The 16609-nt window shown below is 46.1% G+C and overlaps 1 protein-coding gene across 2 annotated transcripts in view; it reads right to left on the bottom strand.

Moving 5' to 3' along the window:
- The window catches only part of mapk8ip2 (mitogen-activated protein kinase 8 interacting protein 2), a 40716-nt gene that overhangs the window by 12798 nt on the left and 11309 nt on the right, over positions 1-16609 (bottom strand). For both annotated transcript variants that reach the window (XM_034086014.2, XM_034086016.2), the window contains exon 2: positions 16469-16574. In XM_034086014.2, the coding sequence (XP_033941905.1) occupies positions 16469-16574 (106 nt within the window). The remainder of the gene's footprint in view (positions 1-16468; positions 16575-16609) is intronic.

The raw sequence follows: 16609 nt of genomic DNA, 5'->3' as shown, positions 1-16609 counted from the left end.
TTTAAAAGCTTTGTCAAGAACAGGCCTGTCAAAGAGATGAATGCAACAAGGAGAGCACAGATGGACGGCATGCGACACAATGTACTGTGATTACACAGAGGGCCTTTGTAAAACACAGACACACACATAAAAGCACTGTAGTTGGCAACTCTGCACACATGAACAGCCACAGTACATTTTGCTGATAGGATTCTTTCTTGCAGCCTTAAGTGTTCTGTTCATCATAAGCACACATGAATATATTTTGAGTGTATGTGTGTGTTTGTATACATAAGAAAGAGCAGGTAGGTGCAGCCTTCAGCATCAACAACATAAACACCTAAAAGATGGTGATAAAAAAGAAAAAGAAAGGTAAAAGAAAAAAAAGAAAAAGAAAAAAGAAAAAGGTGAAAAGGTTGAACCAATTAAGTCACTAAATATAAAGTCACTCTGCAAAAACCCTGCAAAAGCAGAACAGCAGTCTTGAGGATGGACTGTTTTGAAGACAAAGGAAGGAGAGATAATGTGTGAAAGACGAACGCAAACATAGGAGACGCAAGGAAACGAGAGTGGATCAATCAGACATCTCTCAGGTTTCAGCAGTGGCGAACCGTCAGGGCCTTCAAGGTATTCAGAGAATACCCTGGAACACTCAGATAAAACAAACAAAAAATCGATTTAATTATATAAATAAAATGTATATAAAATGAATAAATGAGAATCGTATCTGTGTTGTTGATCTGTAATATTACAGTATTACGTTGATTTGTTTGTCCTTCTCGGACACTACGCATTTCAGTGGTTTTGTGTTAGAAAAGAAAGCAACCAATCAGATCTTGTTCTGGGTCGCTGGGTAGAATATCCTTCAACCAAGGTATTCTACATCCTTGATAGAATGCCCTGGCCGTTTCACTGAATGAGAGCGTACGTTTGGACTGACAGTTTGATCAACCAATCATATATTGATTTGTAGCCAATGGGCGTATTCTTTCAGAGTTTCCCTCAGTTCCAGGGTACTCTAGAACAGTGGTTCCCAAACTTTTTGTGCCCAAGGCACACCAAAGGACAAGTAAAAATCTCAAGGCACACCTATTGTGCAAAATAGCCCAATATCACTCATATCATGTAAAATATCTGTAAATGTGCATAATTATTTACTAATGCCAAATAAAATGTGACAAAGACAACTATATTACTCATGAAATATATATTAACGAAATATTTCAGAAATTAATTTGAAACCTTATCAAATTAGGCTTCATCAAAGCAGCAACACACTCATTTAAACCAGACAGGTCACAAAATTAAAAATGAGGCAAAGGAAACTCAGCAGAAATTCAGCACAGAGAACTGTCAATGCAAGGAAGCTGCATTGTCCATGGTCCTGAACTACAAATTATAAATGTAACATTTCAGCAATCAGCATTAAAACGATAGTTACGGCTGTAACTACGGTTCTATGAGTCCCGGGTGACCGCCAGAGGCGGTGCTTTAAGCACTGGATATGTCCATTGCGCACATGCGCAGCTCGAGTACCAATAACAACAAAGTCACCTGTGACCCACGTGACACCGGCCACATCAGCCGGTGTCGTCAGCCGAAGGAGGCGCGTCAGCCGAAGTAGGTGCGTCAGCCGAAGGAGGCACACCAACCGAAGGAGGGGCGTCAACCGAAGGGGGGGGGGGGACAGGCGGCCCGCTAGCAGCCCCTACACCGGGCCCAGGCTGAAGGGCCAAGAGGCGACTTCATCATGCCCCTATCGGCAGCTAGCCGATCCACTTTAGAGGACAGCCTGTTTCTAGTCCTTCTATTGGGGGGAGCAAACATAGCCATCGCTCCCTCAAGTCGCCGGGAACGGCCGAATTGATCTGGAGGAGGATGTGACAAGGAGAGGTGTCTGTTGGCTGCTGCCAGACGTTCCACCTCAGTGATTCTAGCCACTCTGAGCGCCCGAGGCATGCAGCTACAGCTCATGTAGGCGTTTACCGTGAGAACCTCCCTCAGATGCTCGAATTTCGTCCCCACTGACCGCCAGAGGCGGCCGTGGTCGTGGCCGTCCTCGGGCTCAAGAGAAGCCATACAGGCGCTACATGAATGACCCATTCTGTAGGTAGCCAGATGCAGCATAGCCGGGAGCGGGTGCGGGAACACAGCCTTCACCAGCTACCTGCTTAATGGAAAGAGTAGAGCGTTGCTGCTACTCGCCGAACAGAAAGAGGGATGTAATTACACCCACGTTACCGGCAGAGGGAGCGGGAGCGAGAGCACTGCCTTCACCTGGCTGGATTAATAAACACGGCAGTTCAGCGTCTACCAGGAGCGGGGGCGAGAACACTGCCGGCTGAGTTAGAGACGAATGCCAGATGCAGCATAAACGGGAGCGGGTGAGTGAACACAGCCTTCACCAGCTACCTGCATAATGGAAAGACAAGGCAGTTCAGCGCCTACCAGGAGCGGGGGCGAGAACTGCCTTCACTGGTTGAGTTAGAGACGAATGCCAGATGCAGCGTAACCGGGAGCGGGTGCGGGAACACAGCCTTCACCAGCTACCTGCTTAACGGAGAAACAAGGCAGTTTCGCGTCTACCAGGAGCGGGGGCGAGAACACTGCCTTCACTGGTTGAGTTAGAGACGAATGCCAGATGCAGCGTAACCGGGAGCGGGTGCGGGAACACTGCTACGCTGACGACACCCAATTAATTCTGTCCTTTCCCCGCTCAGAGACCCAGGTCGTTGCACGCATCTCTGCTTGTTTAGCTGACATCTCTCAGTGGATGTCCGCTCATCATCTCAAGCTCAACCTTAACAAAACTGAACTGCTTTTCCTTCCGGGAAAAGATTGTCCCACTCTTGACCTAACAATCAACAACGGCACCTCTGTTGTTTCCCCGACTCAGACTGCAAGGAATCTGGGTGTGATCCTAGATAACAACCTGTCCTTCACTGCAAACATCGCTGCTACAACCCGTTGCTGCAGATACACGCTCTACAACATCAGGAAGATACGTCCCCAGCTGACCCAGAAAGCGACCCAGCTTCTGGTCCAGGCTTTCGTCACCTCATGCCTAGACTACTGCAACTCCCTCCTGGCTGGTCTACCTGCATGTGCCATCCGACCTCTGCAGCTCATCCAGAATGCAGCGGCTCGTCTGGTCTTCAACCTTCCTACATTTTCCCACACCACTCCGCTCCTCCGCTCCCTCCACTGGCTTCTGATAACTGCTAGAATCCACTTCAAGACAATGGTACTTGTGTACCATGCTGCAAATGGATCTGGCCCTTCCTACATCCAGGACATGGTTAAACTGTACACCCCAGCGCGTGCTCTACGCTCTGCATCAGCGAAACGACTCGCTGCACCCTCGCTGCGAGGGGGACCCAAGTTCCCATCAGCAAAAACAAGTGGGTTTGCTATCCTGGCTCCAAAATGGTGGAATGAGCTCCCCATTGACATCAGGACGGCAGAAAGCTTACACACCTTCCGGCGCAGACTGAAAACTCATCTCTTTCGACTCCACCTCGAGCGATAGAATTACTAACAAAGAACTGCTAACAGAGCACTTATATACTAATAAAGGACTGGCTTATCTATAGCCAGTTGAGTGGCACTTGAAATACTTGGCTCTATGAAACCTGATGTACTTATATGATTCTGTTTTCTTCAAGGTTGTGTCTTCCTGGTCGAATGTACTTATTGTAAGTTGCTTTGGATAAAAGCGTCAGCTAAATGCAATGTAATGTAATGTAATGGAACACAGCCTTCACCGGCTACCTGCTTAACGGAAAAACGAGGCAGTTTGGCGTCTACCAGGAGCGGGGGCGAAAACACTGCCTTCACTGGTTGAGTTAGAGACGAATGCCAGATGCAGCATAACTGGGAGCGGGTGCGGGAACACAGCCTTCACCGGCTCCCTGCTTAATGGAAAAACGAGGCAGTTTGGCGTCTACCAGGAGCGGGGGCGAAAACACTGCCTTCACTGGTTGAGTTAGAAACGAATGCCAGATGCAGCGTAACCGGGAGCGGGGGCGAAAACACTGCCTTCACTGGTTGAGTTAGAGACGAATGCCAGATGCAGCGTAACCGGGAGCGGGTGCGGGAACACAGCCTTCACCAGCTACCTGCTTAACGGAGAAACAAGGCAGTTTCGCGTCTACCAGGAGCGGGGGCGAGAACACTGCCTTCACTGGTTGAGTTAGAGACGAATGCCAGATGCAGCGTAACCGGGAGCGGGTGCGGGAACACTGCTACGCTGACGACACCCAATTAATTCTGTCCTTTCCCCGCTCAGAGACCCAGGTCGTTGCACGCATCTCTGCTTGTTTAGCTGACATCTCTCAGTGGATGTCCGCTCATCATCTCAAGCTCAACCTTAACAAAACTGAACTGCTTTTCCTTCCGGGAAAAGATTGTCCCACTCTTGACCTAACAATCAACAACGGCACCTCTGTTGTTTCCCCGACTCAGACTGCAAGGAATCTGGGTGTGATCCTAGATAACAACCTGTCCTTCACTGCAAACATCGCTGCTACAACCCGTTGCTGCAGATACACGCTCTACAACATCAGGAAGATACGTCCCCAGCTGACCCAGAAAGCGACCCAGCTTCTGGTCCAGGCTTTCGTCACCTCATGCCTAGACTACTGCAACTCCCTCCTGGCTGGTCTACCTGCATGTGCCATCCGACCTCTGCAGCTCATCCAGAATGCAGCGGCTCGTCTGGTCTTCAACCTTCCTACATTTTCCCACACCACTCCGCTCCTCCGCTCCCTCCACTGGCTTCTGATAACTGCTAGAATCCACTTCAAGACAATGGTACTTGTGTACCATGCTGCAAATGGATCTGGCCCTTCCTACATCCAGGACATGGTTAAACTGTACACCCCAGCGCGTGCTCTACGCTCTGCATCAGCGAAACGACTCGCTGCACCCTCGCTGCGAGGGGGACCCAAGTTCCCATCAGCAAAAACAAGTGGGTTTGCTATCCTGGCTCCAAAATGGTGGAATGAGCTCCCCATTGACATCAGGACGGCAGAAAGCTTACACACCTTCCGGCGCAGACTGAAAACTCATCTCTTTCGACTCCACCTCGAGCGATAGAATTACTAACAAAGAACTGCTAACAGAGCACTTATATACTAATAAAGGACTGGCTTATCTATAGCCAGTTGAGTGGCACTTGAAATACTTGGCTCTATGAAACCTGATGTACTTATATGATTCTGTTTTCTTCAAGGTTGTGTCTTCCTGGTCGAATGTACTTATTGTAAGTTGCTTTGGATAAAAGCGTCAGCTAAATGCAATGTAATGTAATGTAATGGAACACAGCCTTCACCGGCTACCTGCTTAACGGAAAAACGAGGCAGTTTGGCGTCTACCAGGAGCGGGGGCGAAAACACTGCCTTCACTGGTTGAGTTAGAGACGAATGCCAGATGCAGCATAACTGGGAGCGGGTGCGGGAACACAGCCTTCACCGGCTCCCTGCTTAATGGAAAAACGAGGCAGTTTGGCGTCTACCAGGAGCGGGGGCGAAAACACTGCCTTCACTGGTTGAGTTAGAAACGAATGCCAGATGCAGCGTAACCGGGAGCGGGGGCGAAAACACAGCCTTCACTGGTTGAGTTAGAGACGAATGCCAGATGCAGCGTAACTGGGAGCGGGTGCGGGAACACAGCCTTCACCGGCTACCTGCTTAACGGAAAAACAAGGCAGTTTCGCGTCTACCAGGAGCGGGGGCGAGAACACTGCCTTCACTGGTTGAGTTAGAGACGAATGCCAGATGCAGCGTAACCGGGAGCGGGTGCGGGAACACTGCTACGCTGACGACACCCAATTAATTCTGTCCTTTCCCCGCTCAGAGACCCAGGTCGTTGCACGCATCTCTGCTTGTTTAGCTGACATCTCTCAGTGGATGTCCGCTCATCATCTCAAGCTCAACCTTGACAAAACTGAACTGCTTTTCCTTCCGGGAAAAGATTGTCCCACTCTTGACCTAACAATCAACATCAGCACCTCTGTTGTTTCCCCGACTCAGACTGCAAGGAATCTGGGTGTGATCCTAGATAACAACCTGTCCTTCACTGCAAACATCGCTGCTACAACCCGTTGCTGCAGATACACGCTCTACAACATCAGGAAGATACGTCCCCAGCTGACCCAGAAAGCGACCCAGCTTCTGGTCCAGGCTTTCGTCACCTCATGCCTAGACTACTGCAACTCCCTCCTGGCTGGTCTACCTGCATGTGCCATCCGACCTCTGCAGCTCATCCAGAATGCAGCGGCTCGTCTGGTCTTCAACCTTCCTACATTTTCCCACACCACTCCGCTCCTCCGCTCCCTCCACTGGCTTCTGATAACTGCTAGAATCCACTTCAAGACAATGGTACTTGTGTACCATGCTGCAAATGGATCTGGCCCTTCCTACATCCAGGACATGGTTAAACTGTACACCCCAGCGCGTGCTCTACGCTCTGCATCAGCGAAACGACTCGCTGCACCCTCGCTGCGAGGGGGACCCAAGTTCCCATCAGCAAAAACAAGTGGGTTTGCTATCCTGGCTCCAAAATGGTGGAATGAGCTCCCCATTGACATCAGGACGGCAGAAAGCTTACACACCTTCCGGCGCAGACTGAAAACTCATCTCTTTCGACTCCACCTCGAGCGATAGAATTACTAACAAAGAACTGCTAACAGAGCACTTATATACTAATAAAGGACTGGCTTATCTATAGCCAGTTGAGTGGCACTTGAAATACTTGGCTCTATGAAACCTGATGTACTTATATGATTCTGTTTTCTTCAAGGTTGTGTCTTCCTGGTCGAATGTACTTATTGTAAGTTGCTTTGGATAAAAGCGTCAGCTAAATGCAATGTAATGTAATGTAATGGAACACAGCCTTCACCGGCTACCTGCTTAACGGAAAAACGAGGCAGTTTGGCGTCTACCAGGAGCGGGGGCGAAAACACTGCCTTCACTGGTTGAGTTAGAGACGAATGCCAGATGCAGCATAACTGGGAGCGGGTGCGGGAACACAGCCTTCACCGGCTCCCTGCTTAATGGAAAAACGAGGCAGTTTGGCGTCTACCAGGAGCGGGGGCGAAAACACTGCCTTCACTGGTTGAGTTAGAAACGAATGCCAGATGCAGCGTAACCGGGAGCGGGGGCGAAAACACTGCCTTCACTGGTTGAGTTAGAGACGAATGCCAGATGCAGCGTAACTGGGAGCGGGTGCGGGAACACAGCCTTCACCGGCTACCTGCTTAACGGAAAAACGAGGCAGTTTGGCGTCTACCAGGAGCGGGGGCGAAAACACTGCCTTCACTGGTTGAGTTAGAGACGAATGCCAGATGCAGCGTAACCGGGAGCGGGGGCGAAAACACTGCCTTCACTGGTTGAGTTAGAGACGAATGCCAGATGCAGCGTAACTGGGAGCGGGTGCGGGAACACAGCCTTCACCGGCTACCTGCTTAACGGAAAAACGAGGCAGTTCAGCGTCTACCAGGAGCGGGGCGAGAACACTGCCTTCACTGGTTGAGTTAGAAACGAATGCCAGATGCAGCGTAACCGGGAGCGGGAACACAGCCTTCACCAGCTACCTGCTGAACGGGAAGAGTAGAACGGTGCTACTATTCTCGGAACAGAAAAAGGGATGTAGCTACATCCGCATTACCGGCAGAGGGAGCGGGAGTGAGAGCAATGCCTTCACCTAGCTGGGTAAAATAAAGAAGCTAAACAGTACAAGCAAGACGTTAGCCGAGGGGCTGCTGCTAACGATCAAGCGAGATCAAGTCAAATAACACACATGTTTAAGACCAGATAACTAGCTTCTAAAGAAGAGAACAGCACAGAGCCGTAGTTACAGCAGTAACCATGGCCAGAACTTACACAGCATAGAGCCGTAGTTACAGTAGTAACTCTGGCCAGTACTTGCACGGCTTGGAACCGTAGTTACAGTAGTAACTATGGCCAGTACTTACATGGCTTAGAACCGTAGTTACAGTAGTAACTATGGCCAGTATTTACACAGCATAGAACCGTAGTTACGGTATTGACTATGGCAAGTACTTGCACAGCTTGGAACCGTAGTTACAGTAGTAACTATGGCCAGTACTTACGGCTTAAACCCGTAGTTACAGTAGTTACTATGGCCAGTACTTACACAGCATAGAGACGTAGTTACGGTATTGACTATGGCCAGTACATACACGGCTTGGAACCGTAGTTACAGTAGTAATTATGGCCAGTACTTACGGCTTAGAACCTTAGTTACAGTAGTAACTGTGGCCGGTGCCTAAAAGTGTCAGCCAAACGGCTGCCCACTAGATAATATAATATTTGGAGGATGAAATCCTCCTTAATGGCCACACATGCAGAGCACACAGCACACCCAGTGAAGATTGTTCTCTGCATATCGTCCTAGTGCTAGGAGTCTAGTACTAGGAGCAGTAAATACAATGATATAGCGCTACTGCAACCATACCATGCGTTTGCCGGGAGCGAGAGCACTGCCCTCACCGGCTGAGTTAATAATGAAGCTTAACAGTACATGCAAAGTGTTAGCCAAGCAGCTGCTGCTACCAATCAAGCAACCAATTCTGAACACAATGTTAAGACCAGATAATTAGCTTAGAAAGAGAACAGCCCGCATAGAACTGTGCCTGGTTACAGTAGTAACCGCACATGCAGAGCACACAGCACCCGCAGTGAAGATGTTCTCTGAATATCATCCTAGTGCTAGGAGTCTAGTACTAGGAGCAGTAATACAACAATCTAGCACTACTGCAATAAAACCCTATGTTACCGGATAATTAAGCTTAACAGCAAGGTGTTAGCCAAGCGGCTACTGCTAACAATCAAGCGACCAAGTCAGAACACAAATGTTAAGACCAGATAATAGCTTCTAAGAAATAGAAAGTACTTACCTTACTCTCTGCATCTAAACGAAAAACGGGTTTAAAATATGACCCTCTGGGCTTCCATACTAAATTGAATGAGGGACGCAGCCAAAGCTGGGACTCAAATGCTAATGATAGCTCGGGCACAACGCCACAAGCAGAACTTTCAAAAGAGCATAAGGGCAACTTAATGGGAGAGGAAGCGGGAACACTGTCGTCACCAGAAAGTCTAAGCCAAACAAAAAATAATCAGGACAACTTGGCTGGGAGAGGGTGTGGGGACACAGCCATCACCAGCAACAAGCTGACACAAACCTGTCTGTCGAGGCTCTGCACAGAGCACAGCCGTCCACAGCTCCTGGAGGACGCGTTAACGACCCGTAGCTCCGACTGTCAGTCGCGAAGCTGCACGCGGCCAGCTGCTTGCAGAGCAATCCCTCAGATCAAACGTTCAAACCTGAACGCTGTAGGCTACAAAAATGTAGCCACGGTACTCTCGCGCAGCAAGAAGATGAAAGGAACAGATCCTCTGACGACACCGGCTGGTATAGCCGGTGTCACGTGGGTCACAGGTGACTTTGTTGTTATTGGTACTCGAGCTGCGCATGCGCGCGATGGACATATCCAGTGCTTAAAGCACCGCCTCTGGCGGTCAGTAGGGACGAAATAGAACATGTGCTATTATAAATATGTTGCCGACTTACAAATGAGTGAGATACATGTGCCTGTCGGGGCGCGCATACTTTTTTAATCCTTGGTGGCACTGAGGAGAGGGCCACTCGCAAGTCCTGTTCAACAGAGAGCCGTGACCTCCTGTTGTTCTTCATGTAAATCAGAGTAGAGAACGCCAACTCCAGAGATGGGGTCGTTACTAAAAAAATGTAATATATTACACTACTTCATTACTATCTACATAAAGTAACTTGTTACTTTACTCGTCGAGCACGTACGAACTGCGCATGCGTGAGTGGCAATAACTTTCCTTACCAGCAGATGGCGGTAGTGTGTATTTGTCATTCAAAACAGGCAACAACCGGAAGACAGAGAAGAGGAACAGACTACGTGATATAAACAAACAACAAATAGCGTGTGCGGTAGCTTCACCTTAGCATGTGTTCTTTGCAGGTGTTTGTTGAGGTTTGACGTGGTGTTCACAGCAGTGGATAACAGCTTCTGGCCTGGACACAGTTTGCACCTCACCGTCACATTCCTGTCTATTCTTCGGACGAACTCAAAATAATGGGCATACCTCCACCCCTCGAAAGTTATCGCTGACTCAGCCATGTTTATGCAGCACTGCACGTGGATATGTGGACGCGCAGGTCGTGCAGATTACGTACATATAAACCTACAAAGTACTGATATAGTAAATTAAAAAATAATAATTGTTGTGTAGTTGTATATTGCAATAATGTATGGTTGTCACAAAATCCCACGGCACACCCGGACTTGGCTCACGGCACACCAGTCTGTAGTGTGCAGTGTGAGGCACACCGTTTGGGAACCACTGCTCTAGAAGGCCCGCTAGTTAACTGGCTCGAGACAGAGGATCTAGAAGATGAATGCGACGAAGCAATTCATGCCGTTTTATTGTTTTTAACGTTGAAATGCAACAGGTGAAGATGAAGTTGTTGCGGAATTGTTGTGAGTACCCTTTTCAAGATGACAATTCAGTGAAAAGACGGACATTATAATGCCGCGGAGGGGGGGGTGGGGGGGGCGGCGGTCGGTGGGAGGTGTGTGTGTCTACAGAAGGTCCAGTTGTGATAGACACAGTTCGCCACTGGGTTTCAGCAAGTTTACCGGAAAGGAGTGCACTAAATGATGTTAAGGTTCAAAAGAGCACACCTCCATAAGCATATAAGTGTTATATTTGCCAGATACAAGGTTTAATGAGGGTGCAATTTCAATTAAGTAGATGATTGACACACATGTTGGCTAGTTGTGGAAGAAGAGGCAATTTCAATGTCTGTCACAAGGCAAAATTGATCAGATAGCTGCTTTGTTGAATTGTATAATCTCTCACCAAGGGATGATATATTATTACGGATTGTTAAAAAAGAAGACTCAAGAAAGTTACTGTGACAAATAACCATTACCGGGGTAATCATAAATATCCTCATTGATTTTTGCAGGTGAACTGTGTTTATAAACGTTTTTCATTTAATAAAGATCGCTGATACAATTACAATATTTGTTTCTTACCTAAATGTAATATGATTCCAATATGTGCCATTTTAAGAGTTTAAGCTGATTTGATGTTTATGGAGATAATATAGATAACTGTGGGGTAGTGACATGTTCATATTGACCCATGCTTCACTCATTTAATGTTATCTCTCCCTGATGAGCCTCAAACATTGAGCAGGAAACCTTGCTTATGCTGATATTACAATAAGCTGCTACATCTTCGTTACCAGATGCAGAGTGCACAATACTACTTTTTCTGATCATCTCTTCCCTACTTTGACAATGCTAACACAAGGATTGATTTATCTGGTTTGCAGTTTGAACAGCGCAGCAGTTTCTATGCCTTTCAGTGCAGTCTCTTTAATGGAGGAATCAAAGCTCACCCTTTCAACCATCCAACAACATTATGCTGACGACTGGTGCATCCACTTTATGCCACAGCAACAAAAATCAACACAGGCTTTTGCTGACAGAGTCCACATGAATATAGGGATGCATAACTTCCTGCTTCTCAAGACCGATACCGATACCGATAACCGATAATAATATAATATATATATATTAGGGGTGTAACGGTATCCGTATTCGTCCCGTACCGTCACGGTTCGGACGTCACGGTTCGGCACATGCAGTCACGGTTCGGCACATGCAGTCACACGGCGAATACGCCTTTTTTTACGAGTGGGAAAAAAGTCTGTCCTTCAGGGCAGTATCCACTACACTATTTATAATCCAGGGGGCGGTATTGCGCCTAAAAGCTGTTTGCCAGCCGCCCTTAAACAGCAAATGAAGAACAAGAAGAAACACAACAACAAAACGAACTAAATACAAGAAGAAGAAAAGTTAGTATGGCGATTTCAGATAACACACAGGAGCTAGAACCCACCTGCTTCTTTTAAATCAGCTGTGTGGGAACATTTCGGGTTCCCTGTGGACTAATAACGATGAAGTGTGCGAGTGGTGGATCCGACGAGGACGGTTTGTCGGCGTTGTTCGATAGCGGTGCGGTATGCTAATGGAAACACACGCCAAACATGCTAAATCATATCAGAAGGGATCGCCAAGATTTGCCAATCACCAGAGCCCGGCAAAAGACAACAGCAGTTCAACAGCTGATCCCCGCTGTTTTTAAGAAGCCAATAGGCATGAGAGCCGTGAAACCAAAATAAATAACGGAAGCTTTTGGCATATGTTTTTCAACGACTTTGCGCTCTGGAAACACTTTCTTATTATTTATGATGTAAGACATTCTTTTTAGTTTTACAGCTTGATGAAACCTTTTTGTTTGACATCAGCCATTATAGATAATATGGCCATCTGAGTGTGTGTGGTACTGTTTATGGTTTGTTTTTAACTGTTTAATACAGTTAATTATTCAAAATGTCAGAGTTCCTTATTTTGAGACTGAAACTTGCACTACTGTTCAAAAATAAATAAAAACAAACCTGGAATTATGCATTTGGGACTTTTTTTTGCTTTTTCTTGTTGTACCGAACCGTGACCCCCAAACCGAGGTACGAACCGAACCGTGACTTCTGTGAACCGTTACACCCCTAATATATATATTAAATGTACCTGTAGTTTTTGCACACCTGGTGGTAAAAAAAAGACTAGTAGTGAGCAAATGACATGAGCATTACTACTATGAACAAAACAAAGCCAAGAACAGTTTTGACTCTTCAAAGTGACCATATTTATTTTCCTAAACAAATCTGGCAAACTTCTTGCCTTTTTCAAAAGCCTCGTCGATAGGTAAAAGCCCCGGTGCCTTTGCAGCTGGCTTTGGATTTGCCGCTAGTTTAGCAGCGCAGGCGTCTTCGTATGCTTTTAACACACCATCCTAGCGATGGCGATGTTTCAGGTGACTAATCAGGTTTCAAGTATTATAGCTCGTTGCCTTTTTCCCTCCTCGTGGAACTTCTGCATTGCATTTGTTAATACAAATAGCAAGCGAACTATCTATCTCTGAAACTTTTAAATAGTCCCATACTACCGACGACATGTTTGTTTACTGTCCTGGCTTCACGGCCGCACACCATTTACGTCACAGCCAGGCATGAGTTAGGGAGCGCTGGATTTGTGAAAAACTCCCCTCTTCCTAAACCACTATACCACACTACTGGCAAAACGGGAGGAGCCGAGTGAAAAACAAGCGCCCCTCATCCCAATCCACCCACACCGCAGTATTTGTTTCTCTTTTTTTTTACCCAAAAAATATATTGTATATTATCGGGGCTATTAATACTGTTATCGGGTTTATCGGGATGACGTTATAATTCCTAATATCGGACCGATAATTATCGGGCCGATAATTATCGTGCACCACTAAATATAACTCATTAACATAGATATTTTGTCTGTCATTTAGCTGTTAATGTGAAACAAAGTTTTGAAAGGAATTTTGTGTGTGCTAAGAAACCTTTCAATCGATCATTATATCATCTCACTTCATAATGTACTACTGTCAAGTTTCACAATGCTGTCTCCTCACACTGACCCATTATAAAACATCACTGGGGATATGTGACCTATAACTCTATGTCAGTGTAAAAATCCAGAGATCCATCAGCAAGGTTGTGAAAGTGCCACATCTGCCTCGGAGAAAAATCTGTACTGTCAAGGAAGGGTCATTTTTAAGCCCGGGCACCTGACAGACAGGCAGGGAGACTTTAAGAAAAAGAGAGATCTATAAATAATAGTTGTGTGTTGGCGAGAATCAATCCTCAAAGTCTCCAGTCCCCTAGGACATCCCATCCAGCCCTGTGATTGAACCTGTGCAAACAAGCTCTTCTGCTGGTAAGTTAGGTGTTGTGTTATCATGATCCTGGCTTCTGTTTTATTTTGAAATGTGGGTGCATTTGATCCCTCATAAAGACCGTTTTCCAAATGTAGCTTGTAATCTAGTTGAATGTAATGCCGGAGTGTAGGACAGATGCCTATTAGCCTCCCATTTACAGAGACCACCTAGCTGAGTGATGGCCCTTCATTTATCATTGAAATGTCCACATTTCAAACTAGCACAACAGCTGGGAAACATACCCCATTTCTCCATCACATACTGAATTATGCATGTGTTCATGGTGTTCAATCCGTGCTCTGGTGAGACAGAGATGGATGCTTGAGAGACAGGATGTGAACAATCCTGAGCGAGACGTGGAAGAAAGCAGCAGGGTGTTTTTGTGTTTATAAGGGAGATTTGTGTTTGTAAGGGAGATTCAGAGACACACAAAAGGAGAGGTTGCCTCCATTGTGGTCCTGTTATGTTGATATGCTGAGTTAAAAAATTAAAGGTCAAAGAATAAAAACAAATCACATGGTTGAAAACCCATTGTCAAACCTAATCCCCTCTGACATCATGGATAGTAGGAAAGGACAGCCTGGGCCAGATATGCTATGACATTTTGGCATTTGGCCAGCAGTTACCAGATAAAAAAATATGAATTTCATAACAAACCAATGTGAACGATTCTTAATTGCCTGCCTTCAGCTCAGGATGACATAGTCAGGCATAGTGTGTGTCTATTTGTTTTTGTTCACATGTATTTGTGTGTGTCCATCACAAAGACTAAGTATTGATCTAAAGGGTTATGCAGATTAGACTTGAACCCCATAACAAGTTGGAATTAATCAGAGCCGAGGATTGAGGGCGGAGGATAATCTCACTGTTTAGTTTGGCTGTCCTTAATATCAAAAACATACTGCCTGATATGGCTGAATCCTATCTGATATAAAAACCAGCAGCCTCTCTCCTCATCAGCAGGGTGCGACGCAAGAGGGAAGGACTGCTGCTGCTGATGAGCTGACAGGGTGTCACCCATCCTACTGATGCAAGCAAAATCAAATACCATGTGAAACACCCCGTGCACAACATTCTCTGTCTCGCTTTTCATTCTCTGTTATTTAAATGTGCACGCAAACACACAGAGGGCAACTGGGAGTCTGTCCTATCCATCCCATGTCAGCAAGATCACTTCCTCTTGGCAATGATGTAATGTAACAAGGCCCGCCGCTCTCTGCCTTGCGCTTTCTTGTTTGGGAAGAGAGCAGTCATGGCCTCTGCTGATGTGTGTGAGAGGTGGAAGAGGGCACTGATGCATGGTTTACTATGGTTTGACCTCTGCAAAACATCTACCCTCTAAATGATCTCTTTTTCTGGAGGGCTATGCAGACACGTCTTTTTAGAGAAGGGCTTTGGCTAGCAACCCATAATGTGTTTTGTTGGTGGATTACAGTTGAGGAAGCTAAATATCTAGCACAGATTTATACCCAGAGCTTGCCCTCAGAACCAACTATCTCTGAGCTAAATCCCCGTTCACCTCGCAGGAAAAGGGAGAGAGGGAGAAAGTGAAGGAAGCAAAGCTTTAAGGGGGAAAGGGAGTGGATAGGTGGTAGCAGAAGAAGGGGGGAGGGAATCTGAGCTCTGTCTCCGAGCAACACTCTGCATAGGAGGAAGGGAGGGAAGGGAAGACACATGGGAGGATGGGAGGGAGTAAGGGAGGGAGGTTGTCTCTGCATAGCAGCAAACTGCATTGGGTCACCCACCCTCTGCTGCAGCCGTGGCTCCACGCCACCAGCATTAAACATTTACATCCCACAGGATGGAGACACGAGAAATACAGAAGAAGAGAGAGGATATGAGATAATAGTTCTTAGAAATTCAGTAATTAAGGTCTGAGCTGGTCAGACATGTGGGATGATTCAGCTAATGACTCAATTATTTGCATATACTTCATAACAGTCACTTGAATAGGAGGTTTAGTGGAAGTACTAGAATGTCTATAACATGCCAAGTAGAGAAGCCAAGGAGTTTAGTGAATGCATGCTGTTTGCTCAGATTTACTATGATTATGATAATCAGAGTACATGGAGAATTATGTTCATCATAGCCAGGAAATGTATTAATTTTGTCCTGGTTTTAAAAAAAATATGAATATCTGAGGCTTATGGCCATTACTGTGTTAACTGCAATACTGGTAGCTTGGATGAAAAGAGCTACAGAGATGCTTATATAAGATAACCTTTGAAAATAAGCATACACAAAACAGCTATGCAAACCAAGTCCACTTTTTTTCTGTCCTCTTAATGTCACATTTCTTAGCTACATTTCACTAAAGCTCCCCTGAAGCTAAATATTTTCATTTTTTCTGCCAGTAATACATGCAGGTTGCATTAATGAACTATAATGTGAATTTTTCCAAGAGCCTTAAAACTTTAACAAATCTGGTAGGAAAAAATAATAAATATCACTTAAAATACACACAATAATGAATATCTAAAGTTTGCAAACAGTGAAATAACTTGTTTAGTTTATGCTTTCACATTGTCGAGACACAAAGCACAACATGTGCTATAAAAGATCACATTTCTATAAAAGAAAACAACATAAGAACAGAGAAGGGGCCCCACCTTCTCATAAGGATCAGAGTCATAGTTGAGTCCAATCCCACAGTCATCTGTGATTTCAGAGAGATCTTCATCATCAAACTCCTCCAGGCTGATGTCGTGGGATGGTCTGGAAACACAAGAGAGACAGTATATTCAATACAT

Source organism: Pseudochaenichthys georgianus, chromosome 6 (assembly GCF_902827115.2).
Source record: "Pseudochaenichthys georgianus chromosome 6, fPseGeo1.2, whole genome shotgun sequence".
Classification (NCBI taxonomy): domain Eukaryota; kingdom Metazoa; phylum Chordata; class Actinopteri; order Perciformes; family Channichthyidae; genus Pseudochaenichthys; species Pseudochaenichthys georgianus.
The sequence above is the reverse complement of the archived record's forward strand: the minus strand, read 5'-3'. Positions and strand labels throughout refer to the sequence as shown.